Source organism: Mobula birostris, chromosome 17 (assembly GCF_030028105.1).
Source record: "Mobula birostris isolate sMobBir1 chromosome 17, sMobBir1.hap1, whole genome shotgun sequence".
Classification (NCBI taxonomy): Eukaryota; Metazoa; Chordata; class Chondrichthyes; order Myliobatiformes; family Myliobatidae; genus Mobula; species Mobula birostris.
In genome coordinates, this window is record NC_092386.1 from 68,161,995 (window position 1) to 68,184,554 (window position 22,560).

Here is a 22,560-nt window from a genome sequence, read left to right on the forward strand (position 1 = left end):
GTAGGGAAAGTTAGCTATATTTTCATATAGGTAAATTGAAAGTACAACACTTGAAATAATTTCTTAATGTGGGTAATGATTTTATAGGTAGTTATTTAACATCAGGAGTGTCAGGCATGTAAATTGCTATATTTAGTATGATTTAGGAAAGTTAACCATTATTGTATCCATACAAACAAGTGCTATATAATCTATTTTCTGAAATGTGTTTCAGTTTCACTGGAAAATTTGAGTAGTTTTTTCCCAGGTGATCTTATTTCAAAAACAGTTAAGACATGAGAAGTTGAAGAAAAAAAATGTACAAAGATATCACTAAAACTGAAAATCTTACCAAGGAGTACTGAACAGGCTAGAACTTTTTTCATATATCTGAATTGCAACCTGAAGGCGATACAGTATTTATAGTTAAAAACACTTTGAAGCAATTTCCAGTTGTCAGGTAAAAATGTAAACTAATTATTAAAAGTCATCTTCACATCCAGTAGGGAATTTGGGAGTATCATATGCACTTGGCTTATTTAGAGTGGAAAACTACTTATGAAAAGGATAAATGGATGATTAGCATAAGTGCATTTAAAAAAGGACTAGCTAAATATGTGTGAGAAATCAGTAAGACATAATGCGATGTTAAATTTTTTTTTCATAACTTGCAGAGTCAAAATTTCTCCCATTCTGCAGCAATCAGAATCACATTTCTTATCACTGGTATATGTCATGAAATTTGTTTTGTGGCACCGTTATATTTCAATAAATAATGTCGTAAAAAAATCTATAAATTAAAATAAGAAATGTATATTTAATAAGTAGTGAAAAAGGAGAGCAAAAAAAAAGCTATTAGTATACATGGGTTCATTGTCCATTCAGAAATCTGATGGCTGAGGGGAAGGAACTGTTCTTGAGATGTTGAGTGTGTGTCTTCAGGGCCCTGTACCACCACCTTGATGGTAAAATGAGAAGAGGGCATGTCCTGGGTGGAGGGGTCCTTAATGATGGATTCCACCTTTTAGAGGCATCGCTAATTGAAGGTGTCCTTAATGCTGGGGAAGGTAGTGCCTACGATGGAGCTGACTGATTTTATAACTTTCTGCAACTTTTTCTGATCCTGTGGAATGGCCCCTACATACCAGATGATGATGCGGTGGTGAGAATATTCTTCAAGTTACCTCTGTAGAAATTCACAACAGTCTTTGGTGATATATAACGTCTCTGAAAAATTGTAATGAAATATAGCTCCTGTGTATTTTATTTGTAATTGCATCAATATGTAGGGCCCAGGGTAGATCTTCAGCGATGTTGACACTAAGGAACTTGAAACTTCTCACCCTTTCCACTGCCGATCCGTCAATGAGCATTGGTGTGTGTTCCTTCGAATTCCTCTTCCTGAAGTCCACAATCAGTTCTTTGGTCTTACTGATGTTGAGTGATAGCTTGTTGCAACACCACTCAACCAGCTGATCGATCTATCTCACTCATCTGCATCTCCTTGTTACCATCTGAAATTCTGCCAATAGTAGTTGTATTATCGGCAATTTTATAGATGCCGTTTGAGCTGTGTCTAGCTACACAGACATGCGTGCAGAAGTAGTAGAGCAGTGGGCGAAGCACAGATTCTTGAGGTGCTCCATTGTTGATTTTCAGCAAAGAGGAGATGTTCTTTCCAATTTGTACAGACTGTGATCTCCCGGTGAGGAGGTCAAGGATCCAGGTGCTGGGCGAGGTACAGAGGACCAGATTTTGGAGTTTATTGATTAGAACTGAAAGTATGATTATGTTGAACGCTGAGCTGTAATTAATAAACAGCAGTCTGATGTAGGTATTGTTATTATCCAGGTGATCTAAGGCCGAGTGGAGAGCCAGTGAGATTGAGTCCACTGTAGGCCTATTGTGGCGATAGGCAAATTGCGGCAGGTCCAGGTCCTTAGGCAGGATTTGGTTCTGGCTGTGACCAACCTCTCAAAGCAGTTCGTCACAGTAGATGTGAGTGTGCCTGGGCAGCAGTCATTAAGGCAGCTCACCCTGCTCTTCTTGGGCACTGGTATAATTGTTGCCCTTCTCAAGGAGGCAGGAACCTCTGACTATAGCAAAGAGAGATTGAAGATGTCCTTGAACTCTCCTGCCAATTAGTTGGCACAGGTTTGCAGTGCCCTACAAGGTACACCATTAGGGCCTAAAACCTTGCAAGGGTTTACCACCTTAAAAGATGTTCTACAGTGGTCTAAAGAAGGTCTACAGTGGATGTAATCTCACTGGTTCTCCACACCGAGACAGAGATCACTTGGTGACCAGGTGCTGGAGGGATTTCCACAGATGTAGTTTTATTCTCCCTTTCAAAGTGTGCATAAAAGATGTTGAACTCATCTAGGAGTGAAGTATCACAACTATTTATGATGGTAGTTTAATCTTTGTAGAAGTAATGGCCTGCAAACCCTGCTAGAGCTGACAAGCATCCAATTCCATATCTTAACTTCAATCAGAATTGTTTTTTCACTCTTAAAATAGCCTTCTGTAGGTCATACCTAGAATTTTTGTATAGTTCAGGATTACCGGTCTTGAATACCCTTAGCACCCTACAAATCTCCTGATTCATCCATAGCTTTTGGTTTGGGTATGTCCTGTATGTTCTGGGAGGCACATATTCATCCACATGGCTTGATGAAACCAGGGACATCTGTGGATTATTTATTCAGATTTGAATTTTGTCCAGTCCACCAACTCAATGCAGTCCCATAAGCTCCACATAAACAGAAGGAAGTGAATAGGTGGTTGATGTCTCAGGCCAAGACCCTTGTTCAGGACTGAGAAGGAAGGGGGAAGATGCCAGAATAAAACGGTGGAAGGGAGAGGAAGGAAACTAGCTGGAAGGTGGGTGGGAAAGGTCAAGGGCTGGCGAAGAAGGAATCTGATAGGAGATGAGAGTGGACCATAGGAGAAGTGGAAGGAGGACGGGAACTAGGTGAAGTAATAGGCCGGCGAGAAGAGGTAAAAAGTCAGTGTGGGGAATAGAAAGGAGGTAGAATTTGTTTACTGGAAGGAGAAATCTATATTCATGTCATCAGGTTGGAGGCTGCCCATATGGAATTTAAGGTGTTGTTCCTCCGCTCTGAGGGTAGCCTCATTTTGGCACAAGAGGAGGCCATGGACCGACATCTCGGAATGGGAATTGGAATTAAAATGTTTGGCCACCGGAAAGTCCTACTTCCCGGTGCTGAGTTGCTCAATGAAACGGTCCCTCAATTTATGACGGGTCTCATCAATGAGGAGGAAACTGCATCAGGAGCAATGAACACAGTAGACGACCCCAACTGATTTGCAGGTGAAGCTTTGCGTCTCCAGGACGGACTACCTGGGGCCCTTAATGGAGGTGAGGGAGGTGGTGTATGGGCAGGTGTAGCACTTGGACTGCTTCTAGGGCTAAGTTCCGGGAAGGACAAATGGACAAGGGAATTGTGAAGGGAGTGAGCCCTGTGGAAAGTGGAGGGGGGGAGGGAGGTGAAGATATAAAGTAAAAATAATTCATTGTATTTAAAAAGTAATAATTTTAGTAGGTAAAATTACTGTTTGTGCACACCTATCCAAAATGCTTGACTGTATGTGTTTCAGATTTTGGTTTGGGATTTTGGAATATTTACATCTATATAATGAGATACCTTAGGGAAGGGAACCAGGTGTAAACATGAATCCCATTTACATTTTATACACGCACACACACGTATCTTATATAATTAATAGCTTTTACTATATCGGCTGATTGGATGGATAGTCAGTGGCTGTCTGGCATTGCCATCATTCCCAGCTCTGAATTTATGTGTTAACAGTAAGCGGTCTTTGTCTTGCACTTGTTCATCACTTTTATGTACTGATGCCGCTGTTCAGTTAGATTTTCATCAGCAATTGTCTTGGCAAATTCATCAATGAATTTCTCTACTGTTTCATGATCAGCGGATGCTTTATCACCATAAATCTTTAAAAATTTAATACTGTGCCTTTTCTTAAATTTCTGTAACCAGCCTGCTGAATATTCGCAATTGCCTTCAATTTTCACTTTGTTGTGATGGATCTTGTTTCATGATCAGCATACTATTCACTTCACTGACTATTCCACTCTATCAATACATGACAAGATCTTCATTTTTCACCTTAAACTGTGTACTTCTATTTTTCATTGACTTTTGTTCATTATATATGTGGTGTTACTTCTCAGCACTATCTGTGATATGCAGAGACCTATGCATTGGCTTGGAAACTTTACAGTGACTTGTGAAATTTTGCATTTGTGACATCATATCAACGCTCAAATTTCAGATTTTGGAATTTCAGATAAGGGATGCTCAACCTGTATCTTATTTCAGGAAAGAGCAATTTGGCAATCATTCTTAGGGCCTTTAAAATCATGTTTCCTATGAATGCTTTGGTTCTGAGATTAATTACTTCACCTATCATTAGAGACAAAAATCATTTTTTTCTTTGACTTTTTAAATGTTCTCTCTTTAAGTTAGGATGTTAACTTGTATGCCCTGGTAATGACACAGCAATTGGAAATCTAAGATCCAACAGCCAATCATGCTTTGTTCCTGGTGTACATACATTTTTGCTGAGATACAATATCACTGTTCATTGAATTGTCAAGGATTTTTCTCAAATATGGTTTCAACAAAATAAATCAAAAACTGATGAATGGAAGTTGCTCTAGAAATTCCAGCATGTTAAAATATTTATGCTTCCCCTTTTCCATTTCTTTGTAATTGTGCAATATCTCTTTAGCTGTGCCTGCCCTCTGTGATTTTGAGGCAAAATATTTTGTACCATGTGACAAATGCTGACCTTGCCATTGTTATTTCCCCAGTTCTTGTTGTTTTAGTGAAATCTGAAATTGGATGTGAATCTGGTAGGGAAATTGAGAAGGGCCACAGTGATGCAATAAGACATGTCATGACTTCCCACATGTTGCTACCCACGTTTTTATCTCTTAACAATGATGTATTTGTTAAGTTAACCCTGGTCTTTAACATTCTTAATGCGACTGACTAAAAGTGTTTTGCTTTCAAACATTTCTAATTAGCCAATAATGTTTATTACTACTTTTGCCTTCAAATTGAGTTTTGGAATGTTTTCAGACTATCGTGTAGGTTATTATGTGATTTGTAGGGTACATATCCTCTTGCCCTAAACATTCAAAATGATCTGAATTTGCATTTGGGTGATTCTTTTCAGCATTTTAAAAAAGCACATGTGTTCAGAGGTAGACTTCTGTGGTGCAACAGCATCTTTTTGTTTGTTGGTGACTAGGGTCAAGTGCTATTTTATGGGAAACAGAATAGTCACCATTGCAAATATAATCTGTTGAGCAGTGTGGTCTTGTCAACATAAGGTTCCAAATGCTGGATGTACTTGTACAAATAGGAGAAAATTGGCAACAGCTGGAGTCCACCTGTCAAATTAAGAGGTACTTGTAATAGAGAAACGTTTAGGCTCTGCTTTCAAATGTAGTGAATTTAAAAGTACAATAGCTTTCATTAATGCTGTCGTGTTAATGAGTAAATCACTTTTGTTCGCGTATAGTCAAACAAAAGGAAATAGATAAAGCAAGAAAAGAAGCAATGAAAGCAGTGAACAAAACCTTGTGAATGGCTGACTTTTATGGAATTAGAAATATAGTAAGGGGGCAGAATGATGAAAGTTTAAGAAAGGAATTTCAAAGTGTTTGTCAGATTTGAGAATAGAGTGTTTGGAAGAAGTTGTAGAAGTATAAAATTTTCATGCTCATAGCAAAACCTTTTTTAAGACTTTGCCATTTTCCTCCAACCCTGGGGAGGAAAAATTTTAAGCTTGCAATGTTAGGAGTCCAGGTGACAGTGCAAGTCAGTAAGAATAAAGGTGATTGAAAGGAGTGTTGTGGGCTGGGATAAAAACTGTCTAAAATGCGTTCATGATGAATGGCCACACATCATTTATATCAGGACTAGATGAACCAGGAAAGGTGGCATGGTGTTGATTATCACAGGGCATGGATTGCAGATGGCACAAGTGAAATAATGACAATATTATTTATGCAGTGAATTCATTAAACTTTTTGTAAGTAAAGATGTCAGTGAACAGAATTTTGGGACCAATCTTAACCTAATTTTATCTGATCCCAGTTAATGTGAACAAGAATGTATATTTTGAAGGTTAAATATACTCTTGCTCATCTGCAAGTACACAGTGTGCAAATTCATCTCCCATGGTTTTGCATGTAAATGTTGAACTCACAGATATTGGTTATATATGATCCCTATTGAATATAAAAGACCTATGTGGCTAAGTCTTCTGTTCTTAAAATGCATTTCTGGAAAGCATCATCAACACAGTTTATTGATCGTTATATCTTTGCTGGAGTAGTATCCTGTTTTACACAAATTTGTGGCTGTCATTCCCACATTGAAAATCTCGACTTTGACATGATTTAACTACTTATCACGACTAACAGTGCCAGTCGAAAATTTTTATCCGTATTTTAGCTCATTTGTTGTGCTTAGCATTAATTTTCCAACTAGTGTGGATGTGAAGAGTTCTAGATTTGGGCATTTTTGCAGAATAAAAAAATTAAGACAGTGTAATGTAGGTAGCAGTTAGTCGTAGACTTACAGGTAGATTGCACTAAACATTGTAGATAGAAGTGAGGGCACAGATTTCTTACTTGTTCATATGCTTGGCTGTACTTTCTTTTTCGCACTTAAATCATTTGACGTGTTGGCAAACATCTTTTCAACCAGAGGTCTGAGGGATTGCTACATTTATGCTTAGAGCATATCAATAATACTGATGGATTAGATTAAACAAGGTGCATATTTAGATTACATGAATTTCTCCATGTTTCTTATCGTTAGTCGGGGTGTGCAGAAAACCATACTATGCAACCTCTGACTGTTAGGCACAGGATAAATCCTGTTTTGCCTAGAAGCAAGTGCTGCTGATTTCATTATGGTATTTGTGCGCAATTAGCGTAAAATACTGATGATAGTGAACCCAAAGTATGTCATCCTTATCAAGATAATGTATAAATTGGCTAAGATTTTGCTTTTTGCCCAGTGCTTGTTTCATTTTTTTTGGGTGGGGGGGGGGAGGGAAGAGGGTTAATTCTTCTTGACCAGTAGCCAGGATCATCTTCTCAGGCTTGGGTAGTAAATCAAACAGCTTTTCCGGGCATATTTTGAAGGATGGGCTTCTTGTCTATGACTCAGATGTTACTGAGTTACCAAAAATAAATCTGTTGAGGGAATAACCAGCTGCTATTGCTCAAGAATTTGTGGAAAATGAATTTGTTTTTCCCTTGGGGGCAAATATTTTTCCTCTAGTTAATGATTCCCAAAAGTATTAAGAAAATAGAATGTAATGAGGCTACTAGGTTTTGACCTTAATGATAAGGCAAATTGTTGTTACTTAGCAATTATTATCCAGATGTTATAGTTTGAAATGTAGTGAATAACCATATCGCTTTTGTCTGTTATAAATAGGCCACTGGATATGGCAAACCTGAAAACTTGTGGTTACGCTAATGCAGACGTATATTAAAATGTGAAATTTTATTTAATTAGTTATAATTTGCTCTGATCGCACACTTCATTTTCTTAACCTTCAATTCATTCATTGTGCTTTTTATTCATGTTGGTGCTCAATATTGGTCATTGTAATTTAAAGTTGTACAGGAGAACTTCGTTCTGTTTTTTTTTAAAAAAGTATTCATTTTCTAGGATTTGGGCATCGTTAGGAAGCCATGCATTTGTTGCCAATTCTAATTGCCTTTTAGTACAGGTTTTTCCACAGTTGTTGGATTGTTACATTACAAAGGTCTTTTTTGCCATTTATTCTTCTGTGGTGCCCAAAACTTAGAATTAAGCAGCTCAAATTAGAATAAAACTTTTTATTTACAAGAGTAATTATGGAAGCATGCCAAGAAAAACATAATGTCTCTAAGTTCATCAACTACAAGCAAAGTTCTCAGCATAAAATTTAGCAATTTCTGAAAATTAAAATTCCTGCAGGTTACCTACAAGAAACACTGCATAACGTGAGGGCTTTTCTGTATAATAAGCCTTAACAAATGCCAATAAAGTTTAAAATAAGCAGTTGATTGCACCAAAGGGATCAAAACACTATTTACAACTAAGACCCAAAGTCATATGATGAGAAGCTTAAACTCATAGATTGTTTCTAGGATCTAGACTGCACTGCTAGGAGTAATCATACAAGTAGTTGGAATTGTAAAAATCAAGGGCTTAGAGAAGAGGTTGAAGGGGTGAGACTAACTGGATGTTTTAAAATTTGAGACTGAAATGGATTTGATGTGCCAAACAGCCCCTTTCCTTGCTGTAACTATTCTGTGAACATGCAAAAGCTACAAGGCCTGATTTTTTTTTTAAAAGACCTGAAATACACGACCCACCCAGCCAACACACTTTGTCCCTCTTCCCTCGGGGAGAAGGCTCAGGAGCTTGAAGACTTGTACGGCCAGATTTGGAACAGCTTCTTTCCGACTGTGATAAGGCTGCTGAACGGATCCTGACCCGGATCTGGGCCGTACCCTCCAAATATCCAGACCTGCCTCCTGTTTTTCTTGCACTACCTTACTTTCCCTTTTCTATTTTCTATTTATGATTTATAATTTAAATGTTTAGTATTTACTATCGATTTGTAATCCAGGGAGCGAGAAACACAGAATCAAATATCGCTGTAATGATTGTACGCTCTAGTATCAATTGTTTGGCGACAATAAAGTAAATAGCAGAAATGCATGGCTGGTCTATCTAACTAAATTAGATAAATTGTATCTCTTTGGATTCCGAAACTGAAGATAAAACCAGGCATTTTAGGAAACCTAATCAAGAGGCAAGGTCAGAGAACAGGCTCCTAGCTAAAGTGTTCTAATGTTTAATCAAATATAGCTGATATAAATGCTCAATGGGATTGTGCCTTAATGCAAGTATTAGAAAAGCAGCCATAAAGTGAGAGACTGAAATAAACAGCTAAAATGTAAGCCGGGATGGAATAGTTGAAGAGAAAATGACACAAGCACAGTGGATCTATCTTTTAATGAATTGGTTATAATTTGAAGGAGTAATGCATGAACTCAATGAGCTTACAAGATTTAAAGTCATTCTTAACAATTCATAATAACTAGATGTACAATCTAGCTGTTGCTTCAGATACTATCTGTAGCTGTCACTTTAGATACCATCTGCAATTGTTGTTTTTTGTCCCATCAGACAGTGTTTGTTTTGTATCCAAGGATTGTTCAATACACCATGAAATGCAAATATCAAACCAATCCATTTAGAGATGTGCATGTCATCCTGAGATATTCCTCTTGAATCTTGAGCCGGAATGAAGAATATGGTCCCCATTTTTCTCATGAAACAACATTCCAGTTATTAAAGTCCTTTGGGTCACTTTCAGGCTAATAATGTGAATCTTTCATCTTCATATTATACAATGTTAAGGATATACAATCGACAAAGGAGGGGAGAGTTGATGAGGAAATGCCTGTATGTTATGATCGGAGACCTTGCTGGTTTAAAAGGGTAGTTTTTTTTTCTTCTGCTAATTAACAGTATGTGTTTACTTCTGTCAGTGTGTATCCCATTAAAGTAATTTGAGACATAGATGATCCAACAGCCTTCCCACTGATAGGAAAATATGGTACCACATAACACATGATGCATTGTGCTACTAGAAGCACGCAGCAATCAGATAAATTATATTATACAATGTACCCTCGACTTTCACTGTAACCAACTTGCAAGTTGGACGTTACACTTAAGCATGTTTAGTACGAGAACCGGCCACATTTAGGCTGGTCATTATAGGTAACTGCATTAACTATGTTAAATACTGCAAAAATAGCAGCTGGCTGAGTGATAATGTATTACAGGTTTACCCCGCCATCCCAAGGTACAGTGTTCCTATGAAACGGTTCGTAAGCCGGAATGTCGTAAAGCGAAGAAACAATTACCATTTATTTATATGGGAAAAATTTGTGAGCGTTCGCAGACCCAAAAATAACCTACCAAATCATGCCAAATAACACATAAAACCTAAAATAACAGTAACATATAGTAAAAGCAGGAATGATATGATAAATACACAGCCTGTATAAAGAAGAAATAATTACTGCACAATCATTACTGCACTGTTTTCAGTAGCAAAAATCTTGCGCAAGTGCCATCGGCAGAAAATCTCACGCAAGCGCTGTTGGCAAAAACAGGTGCAAGCGCTCTCCAGTAATCTTTAAACTATGAAGCTGCCAAATCATACCAAATAACACGTAAAAATACACAGCCGATATAAAGTAGAAATAATGTATGTACAGTGTAGTATCACTTACCGGAATTGGTTCAGCACCGAGCACACTGATGATGGTGTGTTAGACTGAGTCGTCGCAGGTTGGGTGGTGCAGTGGCCCCCACCCTCCAGGCCGCCGACTGATACATTGCCGTGAAGCACGCAGGGGTACAGTGGTAGCCGGGAGGCATTCAGCACATCTTTAAGAAAAAAGCCGAAATAAACATGCTAATTAATTAGGTGCCGCGCGGCATGTAATTGTCGGCCCAGATCAGTGCCAATTTCCGATTGCGTCGTCTCTGATCTGAGCCGATAATTACGTGTTGGGCGGCACCTAATTAATTAGCATGCTTATTTCGGCTTTTTTCTTAAAGATGTGCTGTGTGCCTCCCGGCTACCACTGCATTCTCCGCGAATCGCGGGGTGGTGGGACACTGGGGTGTCATCTCGTCGTCTGTTTCCATTAGGGCAGGCGGCTCATCTTCTCCTATGACTGCCTGCCTCGATGTGGAAGGTCGAGGTTTGTTGTCTGCTTTGGCTGATGCAGAAGGCTTGCTTGACTGCGTAGCCTCGCGCATTTTTCTATCATACAGTTCTTTGTAAGGACTCAAACCATCCTGCAAATATCCCCTAAACCTACATACCCTTTCAAAATTAAAGTCGTACTTTATCATTGCAGCGAAAATCTCACGCCGTTGCTTCACGTTCAGTTCCTGGACGACTTCACTTTCAGTCTGTTCGCTACTGCATTCAGTTTCAATTGTTATCCTTTCCTCTTCCAATTGCATCAGCTCTTATCTATCAGTTCTTGGTCATGGGATGCCAAAATCTCTTCAACATCATGTTCGTCAGCTCCCACAAGCCAAACTCACTTAGTCCTTATTTCGTTCACCACGATCGAAACACTTAATTATGTCTAGTTTTACGCTAAGTGCAACACCCTTACGAGCTCTTTTAAGGCTTTTCCAATACCTTAGAACTCATCTTGCAAACGACTGCTCACAGGCACGTGTTTAAGCAAGGCTGGCTAGAATACTGTTCTGAATCCGGGGGAGAGCGGCTGCTCGGGGCGCGCGTTGCCTTTTATCGTACGCTGATTTTTTTTCGTAACTGTGAAAACACCTTCTGAAAGCGAAAACAGGGTACTAATGTAGGTCTTTCATAACAGTGAGGTTTCGTAAAGCGAACGTTCGAAAAGCGGGGGACACCTGTATTTAAAGCTATTATTTAGCCTCCCTCTATACTTGCTGCCTCAGTAAAGCACTCAACTTAATCAGAACACCCCAGCTTCAATAGACTTTCTTCTCCCCTTGGAAGCACATACCACTGGGGTCAAGGGCAGCTTCTATGCTGCTGGTATAAGACTTGACCTCCCATGCTCAAAATCACGCTTACTATTCCTGATCATTCTTCTGCTGTACAAGACTTGTCAGTGCAGTGGCATTCACTGTACAAGTCCTACCCTGAATTGAAGGTCCAAACTACGTCACCTCACACCTAACTAAAATCCATTTGCCATTCCTCAGTCTGTCTCCTTAATTGTTCAAAATCTCTTTGCAATTCATTGTAGCCTGCTTCACCTTCAACATAGTATCATCATTAAACATTAATTGTGTCATGTGCATTCATATTTAAATCAATTGCATAAATAGTGAATTAGATTAGATTATGAGGACATGCAGTCCTCTTTTATTGTCATTTAGTAATGCATGCATTAAGAAATGATACAATTTTCCTCCAGTGTGATATCACAAAAACACAGGACAGACCAATACTGAAAAACTAACAAAACCACATAATTATAACATATAGTTACAATAGTGCAACAGTACCATAACTTGATGAAGAACAGGCCATGGTACAGTAAAAAAGTTCAAGGTTCTCAAATGTCCCACATCTCACGCAGACGGGAGAAGGAAGAAAACTCTCCCTGCCATGCCCGACCACAGTCCGACTCTGAGTCATCCGAAAACTTCGAGCTCCGATCAGCCCTCCGACACCGAGTACGGAGCACCATCTCTATCTGATCGATTCGACCTCAGCCTCGGTCACCAGCAGCAGGCAAAGCTGGGGATTTTGGGGCCTTCCCTCCAGAAGATTCTGGATCGCCCAGTAACAGCAGCAGCGAACCGGCGTTTCAGAAATTTCTCCAGATGTTCCTCTGCGCTTTCACGTCTGTCGCCATCAAATCAGAATTGTCCATGACCCCTATTTAAGGGAGACGATATCATTTTCACCGGAGAGCTGCGCACGTGCATCGTGCTGCTATCTTCTCCCAACGCACCCAGGGCACCCATCTAGTCACAAGCTTCTAGTTAGAGAATCAATCTTCAATCATCACCCTGTGCTTCCTGTCATTGAGCCAATCCACCTTGCTAGTGCCCCTTAAATCTCAAGTGACCTAACCTTCCAGATCAGCTTGCCATACAGGACCTTGACAGAGACCTTACTAAAGTCCGTATAGATGCCATCTACTGCCCTACCCTTCATCCATCCCTTTAACTCTTTGGAGAAACTCCAAAAGATTCATCAGACTTAACCTTCCTCACACAAAACTATGCTGACTCTTCCTGATCAGGACTTAGCTATCTAAGTGATGGTAGATCTTGTCCCTCAGGACTCCTTTCAGTAACTACCCTGCAACTGAAGTCAGGCTCACTGGCCTATAGTTCTCTGGCCTGTCCTTTTTCATGTATAAAGCTTAATAAAAAAGTTATGGCACAGAAAGATATGGTTAAAGTAAGTTACTTTCATTTATCCTACTACCCAGCACTCGGTCTACATGTCTAGATAGTTAAGATGAGGGTTGAAATGATTGTCATTTCAATCCTCATCTTTGTCAAATCTGTCCTTATCTTTCTAAATTTTGCAACCATAAATCATTTTCAACAAATATTTGTTTTTATATTTGGTGTGATTATATTTTTTGTAAATTTCATAATTTTTAAAAAAAAATTCAGGAAAATTTTGCATTGAATTTGTGTGCTTCCATTTCTGTAGGGGTTAAATATTGTAGCATCAATAACTTGGAAAATACTTTTTGGCTTAATGTGCCAGAAATATTTGATTTTTTGTGTGATAAGAATTTATGGTTGACTGAAATTTTATTTCTTGGTGCAGGATTTGGCAGAAAGGATGTTGTTGAACACCTCTTACAAAATGGTGCAAATGTTCATGCACGTGACGATGGTGGTCTGATCCCACTTCATAATGCCTGCTCATTTGGTCATGCAGAAGTTGTCAGTTTGCTGCTATGTCACGGAGCAGATTCAAATGCTCGAGATAATTGGAATTATACTCCTTTGCATGAAGCAGCAATCAAAGGAAAGATTGATGTCTGCATTGGTAAGTAATTCAATAATTTTGCAAGGTTATTGATAATTAAAAGTGTGTTGATACAGTTAGAAAGTTTCAGAAGTAATAATGGCAGGAAGTGTCCAGGAAGGTGTTTCCTTTCCATTTCAGGAAAATCAAGTAAGGTTTCTTTAACTGAATACTTTGCAAAATATCCACTTGTCATTTACAAGAGTAGGCAAAAGCTGAGCCAAAATCCTTAAAATAAAAAGAGCTCTAATCTTGAAACATGTTAGGATTAATATACAAGTATGGATAAAAACAGGATTACTTGAAGTAAATTAAGTTGCATTCAAACATAACATTAACTAGGAAAAGAAAAAAAACAAAGTATTTTAGTAGTGACCTAGGGAATCCTGGAAAGTATCATTTAAATTAAAACATCTCAGAAATAAGTGCTGCACAGGATTTATTTTCAAAGGTAAGATGGAAATGAAAGTGCTAGAAATGAAAGAGCTCTCAAAATTCAGATTTAAAAAAAAAATTCCAGGTGTCTTTGCCATCAAGGGAAACCACTGGCTCTGCCTTTGAGACTACAGATAATCATCTTGGAAAGAGTAGATATGTTAAATGTGAAAACATTTGCTGACAATTGAATAAAATTTGACAAAAGTTGTTTCCTTTTGATAAAGATGTGAGCAGAATATGGCAACTGTATATATGCTGAAATGTAACATTCAGGAACTTATTTCTTGAAAAATCAGCATTTCTCATATCACTCCATTACTGTAGCTATGGTTCATCTTACATTGTGGGTAAGCTCCTAGTTCCTGGAAGGAGAATGCTTAAATGTTTGTGTATAAGGTTTTTCCCTACCTTTGTTCTTGAGTCTACAAGTTTAGTGAGCCCAATAGTGATTAAAAGCTTATACATGAAAAATTTGCCATGTCTTTCTCCTCCCCCCCCCCCCCACTAGAACGAAGATGATATGACAATAGTATAGGTTCAGGAATGTTTCCAGCAATGGGTGAAATTCATTGGCATTGTCTAGATAAATTTATCTTTCATTCATTGTGATTTAAAAAAAACTTCCCCCATGTGAAGTTATTAAGATGAATCTGATATTTAAAAGATGTGGCGTGCATTTTTAAAGGGAGGAAAATTGCTTTAAAAAGAACAACACCCCTAAGAAGGAGGGGAAGGGGTGGTAACAGAACTGTGTGAAATGAAATGAGGATAGTTGACCTTCCTGTCAAGCATGGTGTAGAATTCCCAATGGAAGAAAACAAACTATAATGGAAGCTTGGGTATGCAAGATACATTATTTTGAACAAATACAGTGGGGCTTGAGCGAGATCATTGCTCAGCGTGCTGAGCTTCATGGGTTCAGTGCATTTGCTTTATTTATCGCATTACCATCCCTTTTTTCGTTGAAATTGACTACTTGTAACTAATGATGAAAATATAGTAAATGGCTATTTTATCTATAGAACTGGAGTCAAATGATACCGTGAATGAGATAAGATAAAATGTATTCATATGCTTACTCATCTTTCAACGATTTTAATTTTTTTCTTCTGTGGATGAATGGGATTTGGAAAATTTCAACAGTAGAACTAGGTAAAGAATAAGATTTCCTGGTTTTCCTGGTGCAGTTCTCAAAACTGCATATGCTTTATTTTACAAAAATACTGGAGGCAGTTAGTGGAAAGAGAAACAGTAATAATCTTAGGTTGTAGAACCTTTGTAAGAATAGGGAAAAGTATTTTCTTTTTGTTCTTTTCTCAATTTTACTTTTCAGCTCAACTTTAGTAAGAGAGCCAGTTTATCTCATTTGAGAAGATGGTCAAACAGTTATTTTCAAAGAAATTCTGCTCAGTGTTTTCTCCCTCATTTACATTTGCAGGATGAAATATCTTCACAGAAGCATGTAAGATAAATTGTTTATTACCTTCATTTAATGAACTGTTTTCCTGGTTTGACATTCGGAATTTTCTTCACCTAGTTCTACTCTGATGAAGTTTTCCAAATCCCACTCAGCAAAAATTTGAGAAGGCCAGTGGTGTAGCCATTGTGACATTTGAGTTGATTTTGGAAGAGAGTTCTTTTGAGCATCTTGGGAGAGGTCCATGGCCCATTAAGACTAGGAGAATTTAGCAGTAATGTCAATGAAAATTTCATAGAAATGAGAGATAGTACTAATGTTTGTTATACGACATAAAGACAACTTGTCCAGTGACTGTAGAATTAACTACAATTTATGAAACTTTTAAATGGTGTAGAATGTAAATTGGTATAAGTCCAACTGGGTACTTGTCAAGGGAGAGTAATTAATAAATAAATTAAATCATTAACAGTTTAAAGCAATTTACAATATTAAGCTTTCCACTTTTGAATAACTTAGACCAGGGGTCCCCAACGTTTTTTGCACTGTGGACCGGTTTAATATTGACAATATTTTTGCAGACTGGCTGACCCGGTTGGGGGGGGGTGGGGTGGTGATCAAGTGGGGTTAAACTCACCTCAACTTGTCTTTTACAGTTAGAATTGCCAACTTTCTCGCTCCCAAATAAGGGACAAAAGTAGCAGTCAAATTCTGACGAAGAGTCCCAGCCTGGAACATTGACTGTACCTCTTCCTGTCCATGCTGCCTGGCCTGCTGCGTTCACCAGCATTTTTTGTGTGTGTTGACGGGACACTTGTGTTTACCCCGACAGTTCAACAGTGCGTGACAGGGAATGAGGAAAGGTGCAGCTGATCATATCGTTTCCTCGTGGCCCGGTAGCACATGCTTTGCGGCCCGGTGGTTGGGGACCACTGACTTAGACCATAAGACATAAGAGCAGAAAGATGCAATCTAAAAATTAAAACCTAAAAATGTGCACACATAAATGAGATTGAATCTGAAAATGAGTATTTTTGAATATCTAATTTAATTGATTAGTTGGCCATTCATTAGGTTCATGCAATATCAGGTATTGCTTGTTGATTATCGTATACTCAGATTCATCAATCTATTGTATTTATGCTGTCTGTGTTTTGTGAGGTTTACTCTATGTAAATTGAAAGATTTCAGGCCATCCACAATTGTATAGATTGTTGAGTTAGAGGCACACTGGGAAAGCAAGAAGCATGTCATTGATATTGACGTTTATGCTTACTGCTCAGTACATTGAAACCTTGGGCAATGCATTGTATTATGAATGCTTTATATAATTGAAGTCATGGCTCATTTGATCCTTAGATTTAATTGACCATGGTAAGCTGTTGCTGCAATCAACGTTTTATGTAATATCTTCCAAGTTGTTCATAATGTCTGGTAATAATATTGTTTGTGTCTGTCTATTTTTCCAGTTCTCCTTCAGCACGGAGCTGATCCCAACATTCGGAATACTGATGGTAAAACCGCTCAAGACTTGGCAGATCCTTCTGCAAAAGCTGTACTAACAGGTAAGAGAAGTTTAGCTTTGCTAGTCTCCCTTTGCATATTTTTTTGTTTCTTAACAATTCCCCACTAATTCCCCACTGCAGTCTCATTGAAAGAGAGATTTTGGTATTCTAACATATTGAGATCAAACTTTATACTTTTTTCTTTGTGTTTATATATAGTGTGTGTGCATATATGTAATGTGTGTATATATGTATAAATATATATTATCAGTAATAAGCATAGTTTCTTGCAATTGCTGCTTGTTGTTAAATTATTAGTTACTTGTGTATGTTTTCCTAAAGCAATGTTCATAATTGCCTTAAAATTCTAGAAATAATTTTGTAATTGATGTAAAAAATCTTGTCCACAAGAGAGAAACTGAGTTGGGTCACGCTTCCTTTCTCTACATTTCTAATAGAGAATGGAATATTTTTACTTAGAATCAGGTTTACTATCATCATATGTTGTGAAATTCGTTTTATGGTTGTCAGAAATCTGATGGCAGAGGAGAAGAAGCTGTTCTTAAAATGTTGAGTGTGAATATTCAGGCTTCTGTACTTCCTGATTGTAATAATACAAAGAAGGCGTGTTTCAGATGCTGAGAGTCTTTAATGATGGCTCTGGATTCGTATCTTTTTTACTGCTTCACTGCTTTTGGTATGGAGTTACCATTACACCAAAAGTTCCTGAATCAGAATCAGGTTTATTATCACTGACATACTATATGTCATGATATTTGTTGTTCTGTGGCAACAGTACAGTGCAACGCAAAAAAAAACTATTTGAAATAAAAATGTTCAAAAGATAAATAGTTAGATTTCATGAATTCATGGACCATTTGAAATTTGATGGCAGAGGGAAAAAGCAATTCTTAAAACATTGAGGATGCATCTTCAGGCTCCTGTACCTGCACCCTGATAGTAGTAATGAGAAGAGGGCATGTCCTCAATGGTGAGGATCCTTAGTGATGGATGCTGCTTTCTTGAGGCACTGTTTTTGGAAAATGATCTTAGTGGTGCGGAAGCTTGTGCCCATGGTGGAGATGGTTGACTGCCTGTGCAGTTTCTTATGATCCTGTGCATTGGAGTCTCCGTACCAGGTGGTGATACAGCCATTCAGAATGCTCTCCACCAGTCATTTGTAGAAATTTGCTAGAGTCTTTGTAACATACAAATCTCCACAAACCTGTCATTAAGTATAGTTGATGGTACGCCTTTTTCATGATTGCATCATTGTTCAGCCTAGATTAGGTTCTCTTGAGATGTTGATGCACAGGAACTCAAAGTTCAAAGTGTATTTATTATCATTGTACATATGTGGTTATGTACCACTCTGAGATTAATTGTCTTGTGGGCATACTCAATAAATCCATAGAATAATAACTATAACAGAATCAGTGAAAGACCACACTAACTTCAATATTCAACCGGTATGCAAAAGACAACAAACTCTGCAAATACAAAAAGAGAGAAATAATAATAGTAAATAAATAAGCAATAAATATCAAGAGCATGAGATGAAGAGTCCTTGAAAGTGAATCCATAGGTTGTAGAAATATTTCAGTGATGGGCAAGCTGCTTACTGCTGACTCAATGAGGATTGGTTCCTCTTTCTGAAATCCACACTAGGTTCCTTTCATTTGCTGACATCGAGTGCCACTCAACCAGCCAATCTGTCTCACTCCTGTGTGCCTCCTTATTGCCATCTGAGATTCTACAAACAACATTGGCAAATTTATAGATGGCATTTGAACTGTGTCTAACCCCACAGTTAGGCATTCAAGGCAAGTGGTCCTGGATTTCAAGGCAAGTGGTCCTGGGTTTGAATCTGGCTGGCTGTTTGCACGCTTTCCATCTGTGCTGGGTTGAGTGTCGGGCCAGCAACTCGGCCTTGGAAAAAAAAAAAACAAGCAGAAATACGAAAGAAATACAAGGTGCCGCCCAATGCACCACAAGACGTGGGAAGGAACAACTTAACCACAGTCGTGGGTGTGAAAAAGTAGAGCAATGGACGAAGAACACGTCCTTGAGGTGTGCCTGTGTTTATTGTCAGCAAGGAAGGGATACTATTACTGATCCATACCGTCTGTGGTCTTTCAATGAGAAGTCAAGGATCAAGTTGCAGAGGGAGGCACTGAGGCTCAGAATTTCACGCTTGTTAATTAGTACCTAGGGGATGATGATGTTGAATGCCGAGCTAGAATAAATAGCAACTGATGTACGCAGGTATTGCTGTTGTCCAGGTTATCCAAGGCTGAGTGGAGAGCCAGTGAGATTGCATATGCTGTAGACTTGTAGTGGTAGGCAAATTGCAGCAGGTCCAGGTCCTTGGGCAGGAGATGATTTGAGCCATGACCAACCTCTCAAAGCACTTCATCACAGTGATGTGAGTGCTATTGGGCAATGGACATTGAGACAGCCTTGTACACCTTTATGATTCATGTCGTATTTTTGAATGCATTCCTATTTCAATTCTTGAAATTAACTCAATTTTAAATTGTCGAAATATAATTCAAACGATGTAATAATTAACACAGAGCAGAATCATGTAAATGAATGACATGTGTATGCTGATGTTGATTGAGGATAGATTTTGGCAAACAAACTAAAGGTAACTCTGGGATGTTTTTGGATGGTGATCTTCCAGATCCATTTGAGAGAGATCAGCTCTTCTGCTTCGGGTTCCTCATGCTAGCCCTGCAGCTATTCTAAGGCTTTGCGGTTATGCAGGTCTCAGCACCCTGTCGGCCTCTTAGGGGGCAGCAAGCCATATATGCCAATTCGGCCATGGGTGGCAGACGATACCACCCTACTTATGATGGTTTATGTATCACTATATAGTGGTGATGTAACTCTTCCGTAATTTATGCATTTAATATGTGGTAATCTGATTATGTCATTTTCTGTGCCTCTCCATGTGTCTCACATAAGGTTCAGTTCTGATAAAATCAAAAATGTAGCTGAGAAAAATCTGAAGTTATTGCAGGGATGGTTTTCTTTAACAATAAACTTAACATTGTTCTGTGTCATCTAAATTCAATTTATGCAGTTTTTTTATATTTGTCATTCTCTCCCTTTGGAAGAAAACACTCATCTCTCTGCTCTCAACCTCTCCCCTGTCCTAATTGTAGTAAGTGTAATTGGAATCAGTATTTAAAGGAATCATTGAAATGCATGCATTATTGACAGCATTGCTATCAGTCTGCAAGTACAGGCCATTTTTGGGGTCCTGCATCACCTGGTCCATGTGTTGACCAATTACCTGAATATTAGAGTCCCTATTATCACCACCTTATGTTTGTAGTGGTAATTTTTATCTTGACATCCCCACCATTTGGTTGCACACCTCTTCTCATGCCTAAATTTTTTATGTTAAGCACAGCAGTGAATTATGCTGTTGCATTATGTTCTATTGCATTATGAATTAACAGTTTTATTATTAAATAAATGTGTAGTCTTATTATACTGGAGCATATCTATGGCATACTTCGGAATTGAGAACAAAACCAAGTCATTTGGCTTGTGCAATAACTGATGAATAGAAGGGTTGTTTTTTTTTAAAAAAGGGACAGTTAGTGTCAGTAATCACAAAGGTTGCATTCAAGTAGGTGGTTGTCATGAACTAGGGAAGCCTGGCACTGAACTCTGATCAGAGTAACTGAAGTATATCTTCATTGATTGTTTGAACTGGATTAAACCAATCTGAAAGTCATGAGCATGAGAACATCTGCACATGCTGGAAATCCAAAGCAACACATACAAAGTGCTGGAGGAACTCAGCAGGTCAGGCAACATCTGTGGAAAAGAGTAAACAGTCGTCATTTCGGGCCGAGACTCTACTCAGCCCTGAAGAAGGGTCTTGGCTCGAAACGATGACTGTTTACTCTTCTCCATAGATGGTGCCTGATCTGCTCAGTTCCTCCAGCATTTTGTGTGTGTCATTAGTCATAGTTCTGTTTTGGGCTTTAGCATTCTTGCTTTAAACTGTGGTAGAATATAGGCTTGAAGTATAGTTTTCTGATTATAGTACCAATAAGACCTTTCCTTTTAATTATACAGGTGAATATAAGAAGGATGAGCTTCTAGAAGCTGCACGGTAAGTACTAGTTAATCTTCTCCTCATTAATTTGGTTCTATAAATTTTGGTTTACAGTGCCTTCTGAAAACATTCAGCCCTTAACCCTTTGTTCATGTAAATGATTAACTGAGAATTTTTATTTATGAATCACATGCTCCTTTTTTCACAGTAGAGCCCAAAACATGGAGAATTTTAAAGCAAGGAAAACTCTAAATTCAAAAACTGAAAAGTATTCATAGCACTTTGCTCGGTGCTTTGTTGAACGACCTTTCGCAGCTATTTCTGCTGGTAGTCTTTTTCAATAAATCTCTATTAGCTTTGCAAAAAGTGATGGAGCAAGATTTGCCCATTTCTCCTTGCAAAATTGCTCAAGTTGTGCTATGTTAGTTGGCAGGGGGAGCGGTGGATGGCAATCTTGAGATCTTGCTAGCAATGTTTGACTGGGCTAAGGTCAGGACTCTGACTGGGCCACTCAAGGGCATTAATTTTTTTTTTGAAGTCTTTCCATGGTTGTTGAAGCAGTGCTTGGAGTTACTGCCCTGCTGAAAGACAAACTTCCTCCCCAGTTTCTTTCTGGCAGAGGTTAGCAAGTTTTTACCCAGGATCTTTCTGTATTTAGTAGCATTCATCTTCCCATCAATCCTGATCAGATTTCCAGTCCCTGCTGTTGAAAAGTGTCCCCATAGCATGATGTTGCCTCCACCATATTGTAGGGATGGTGTTAACTGACTGATGCACAGATTCGATTTACACAACAAGTACCGCTCAACATCAGCTCACCCAGAATAACTGTTGGCATCAGAGTAGCCCTCTTACGAGTATCAGTTTTCCCTGGCGACCAAGTTTAGAGGTGCAGCCTGACCTAGGCAGTGTGGTTGTGGTTTCATATTTTTTCCACTGTGCTCCAAGGTATGTTGAGTGCTTGTGAGATGGTCTTATACCCTTCCCCAGATTTATGCTTCTCTATGATCATTTCCCTGACTTGTCTCGAATGCTCTTTTGTCTTCATTTGGATTTGTTCTGTTGAAAATCTACCATACTGTTAGACCTTGCAGAGAAGGGGGTATTTATTCTTATGAGTTCATTGAAAACAAGTGATCCTCCAATTTTCTACATCTGCAAATTGGGTGAATTGCTAAGATAATATAGAATATTGTACCTGATGAAAGTTAGTGTAATATTTAAAGGGATGAATACTTCAGCCTCACAATTCTGGTTTTTAAATTTCAGTATATTAAAAGATTTTGAAAATTTTCTTTCGATTTGCCACGATATACAATGTTTTGTAGATTAACTCATAAAATCCAACTTCAGAATATTTTAAAATTAGAAAATGAGACAGTAAAATGTGAAAAATATTGTGGGAGCTGAAAACTTTTTCAAGACACTATATATTTCTTAAATAAACTTAACTTTAAAGACAGGCAATTTTGTAACTTCCA

General features: G+C 38.4%; 1 protein-coding gene across 2 annotated transcripts in view; it reads left to right on the plus strand.

The window, feature by feature from the left end:
• Positions 1-22,560, plus strand: part of LOC140211744 (poly [ADP-ribose] polymerase tankyrase-1) — a 126,651-nt gene that overhangs the window by 12,913 nt on the left and 91,178 nt on the right. For both annotated transcript variants that reach the window (XM_072281874.1, XM_072281875.1), the window contains exons 2-4: positions 13,438-13,662; positions 16,966-17,061; positions 21,100-21,136. In XM_072281874.1, the coding sequence (XP_072137975.1) occupies positions 13,438-13,662; positions 16,966-17,061; positions 21,100-21,136 (358 nt within the window). The remainder of the gene's footprint in view (positions 1-13,437; positions 13,663-16,965; positions 17,062-21,099; positions 21,137-22,560) is intronic.